Below are 2,970 nucleotides of genomic sequence, written 5' to 3' on the forward strand. Positions count from 1 at the left end.
TATAAAGGTGTGGAAACCTCTCCCTAACAGACGCGTTTTAAGAACCTTGAGGGAAAGCCCGAAAGAAAAAGTTCAAAGAGGACAATATCTGCTAGCGGTGGGCTGGGTGTTACAGATTGAAGCTTTAGTTATTTGGCATTTGATTTTGATATCATTCTTCAGTGTCTCTAGATTACTTTCTGCTACTTGAACGTGAGAGCACATCAAACAGCAGCTTGAACGTGCTTGGTTGAATATATTTCAATTAACCATTTCTTTGTTTTCATTTCGTTGCAGCGTAATTATCGATTTTTCATAATGTTCATATCAACGTCTACCATTTTGTGTATATACGTCTTCACATTTTCGTGGATCACCATTGTTCGACAAACTGGCAGTTACTGGAGTGTTATCTCAAGCGACATCTTGTCAGTTATCCTTGTCGTCTACTGCTTTGTATCTGTCTGGTTCGTAGGCGGGCTGACGGTTTTCCATATTTATCTAATGTGTACCAATCAGGTAGAGCTTTATATTTTTACTCGTAGCATCGGTATTTACAGTTTTCTGGCATTTGAATACGTGCTCTATGATGAACTTCTTCCCTTCTCAACCCGACTCACCTGCCTTTGAAGTTGGAATACCTTTCTCGAAAAGGACTCGACAAAGCATGCTTGGCACTGAATCAAATATTAATATAAACTCGTTTTGTGGGGATTGACTGTGATATCTAAAAGCATACTTGTATGTAACAAACTATCTTTTTGTTGCGATGACTGCTGATCTTTTGCAGACGACCTATGAAAATTTTCGTTACCGTTACGATAAGAAGGTCAATCCGTTTACGAAAGGGCTTGTGGGAAACCTGAAGGATGTGTTCTGGTCTAAGATCCCTCCTTCGATGATTGATTTCCGAGCATGGGTAGCGGAAGACGAGGATGCGAGCCTACAATACAGTACTTCAGGAACTGAGAGAGGGTTCATGATATCAAAGGATAAATTTGACTTGGAAATGGACATGATGTTTCCAAAGGAAGGTAGCATGAAGCTTCCTAATATGTTGCAAAATTTGGACTACGCTGATATCAATGATGATTTGAAGAAAAAAGATGGCGTTGATCGAAATATTGCCTATGCGTTCCCTTCTATGCAAGAACGGGCCTTACAAAATTCAATGCTAAGCGATTTGAAGGATAAGAGAACTCAGTAGTAGCACTGTAATCCAATCTCATTACCACCAACATTCTTGGAGACAACAAAGGTACTGCTTCTTGCTTCTCCTGCAATGTTTCCCGTTTGATGAAAACTTTCTCGTGTTTGTTGTCCCGATCAGATGAAACACTGTCATGTTTATTCGTAGTGTTCTAAGTCTAAATTTGCTAGGAGATGAAACCTGCAATTTTGGATTGGTTGGGTCAGTGGCCCAAGAAACCCGAAGAGAGTCACAACCCAACCTAACCTTCTATTTTTTATGAAATCTTTCTCCTGTTCGTTGTCCTGGTCAGATGAAACACCACCATGTTTATTCATAGTGTTCTAAATCTAAATTTGCTAGGAGATTACATGAGTTAGGTTGGAGAGAATCTTTTGGACCAACCCGAAATTTCAGGTTGGTTGGGTCAGTGACCTGAGCAACCCGAATAGAGTCATAACCCAACCCAACCCAACCCTCTATTTTTTATTAAATCTTTCTCGTGTTCGTTGTCCCAGTTATATGAAACATCACCATGTTTATTCATAGTGTTCTAAACCTAAATTTGCTAGGAGCTTACACGAGTTGGGTTGAAGAAATCTTTTGAACCAATTTAAAATTTTTGGTTATTTGGGTCAGTGACATGGGCACCTCGAATAGAGTCACTACCCAACCCAACCCTCTATTTTTGGGTTGGGTTGTTAGGTATAAATCATTCACAAGTCACAATGCATTACTAACATCGACTACAAACGTCAAATATTTTTAATCTTCATAATATTTTAAGAGTCGGATAGGGTAAGGTAAGGTTGGCTCGTAATTCTATTTTTGGGCTGGTCAAGTTGACCTGACCATAACAATGTCAACTCGAGAACTGACATGACCCAACCCAAACCGAAAGAGAAAAATGTAACTTCAATTGGGTAGTTCGGGTTGGTTGAGTTCTTAGATCATATGAACATCTTGAAAATCCAGTACCATAATCTACAAACGAAATCAACTTTTTTCATGTTGTATGACGTTCACATACTTTTTTCTCAGGTCTCGTGGAGATATTTCCTCCAAAACGATAACGATAGCAGACGACGGATTGAGCATGGATGTCGATGTCGACTTGTTTTGATTAGGGATAAACTGTAAAAGGGATTTGGGAGTGGATTTCATGAGGAAATGATTTGTAAGTAATGTGTGTAGAATCAGCTTCATTTTCCTCTTCATTTCTATGTTGTCCTAAATCTACACTATGAATTGAGTCAGTCCCAAGAGAATTTGAAAATACTTGTACCTTTACAATAGTTTATTGAGCTCAACATTGTGATTTCTGTAACATATATTTTTTTTATACCTAAAATACAACCTTTCATTGTATAAAGATTTGAAATGCGAGCGTATTTGATAGAGGATCGATGGCGTTCTTTTAGCCTTCAATTTTACTCGTATATTTTATCCTTCTAATTTTACTCGTTTATTTTAAAATACAACCTTTCATTGTATAAAGATTTGAATATTTAACGTTTGTAACTCATGTTAGTGATACATTTGAAACGTGTAGATATTTAATATTTGAACGAGTAGAACTTTTTTAAACAATTAAAAAAAATACAATCCCACAACCCAACCCAACTCAACCCCGAGTTGAGTTGGGTTGGGTTGTAATGTTCATATTACCAACTCAACTAACTCAAAATTTCGAATTGGTTCTAAAGATTTTATCAACCCGACCCAATCCATATACACTTTTAGTCCCAATATCAGAGAGAATCCTTCATACGATCTATACCTTGTTTTTTTTTTTTTTTTTT

At 37.3% G+C, this 2,970-nt stretch overlaps 1 protein-coding gene across 2 annotated transcripts; it reads left to right on the top strand.

Moving 5' to 3' along the window:
- Positions 1–276: 276 nt before the first annotated feature.
- Positions 277–2,568, top strand: LOC111786535 (probable protein S-acyltransferase 1; the record flags this gene model as incomplete). 2 transcript variants are annotated; one of them, XM_023666775.1, is given in 3 exon segments in its annotated part: positions 277–498; positions 770–1,237; positions 2,210–2,568. In XM_023666775.1, coding segments are annotated over 2 exon segments (639 nt in total), but the record flags the coding sequence as incomplete, so codon positions are not given.
- Between the last annotated feature and the right edge of the window lie 402 nt (positions 2,569–2,970).

This window comes from Cucurbita pepo, unplaced genomic scaffold (genome assembly GCF_002806865.2).
Source record: "Cucurbita pepo subsp. pepo cultivar mu-cu-16 unplaced genomic scaffold, ASM280686v2 Cp4.1_scaffold001911, whole genome shotgun sequence".
NCBI lineage: Eukaryota > Viridiplantae > Streptophyta > Magnoliopsida > Cucurbitales > Cucurbitaceae > Cucurbita > Cucurbita pepo.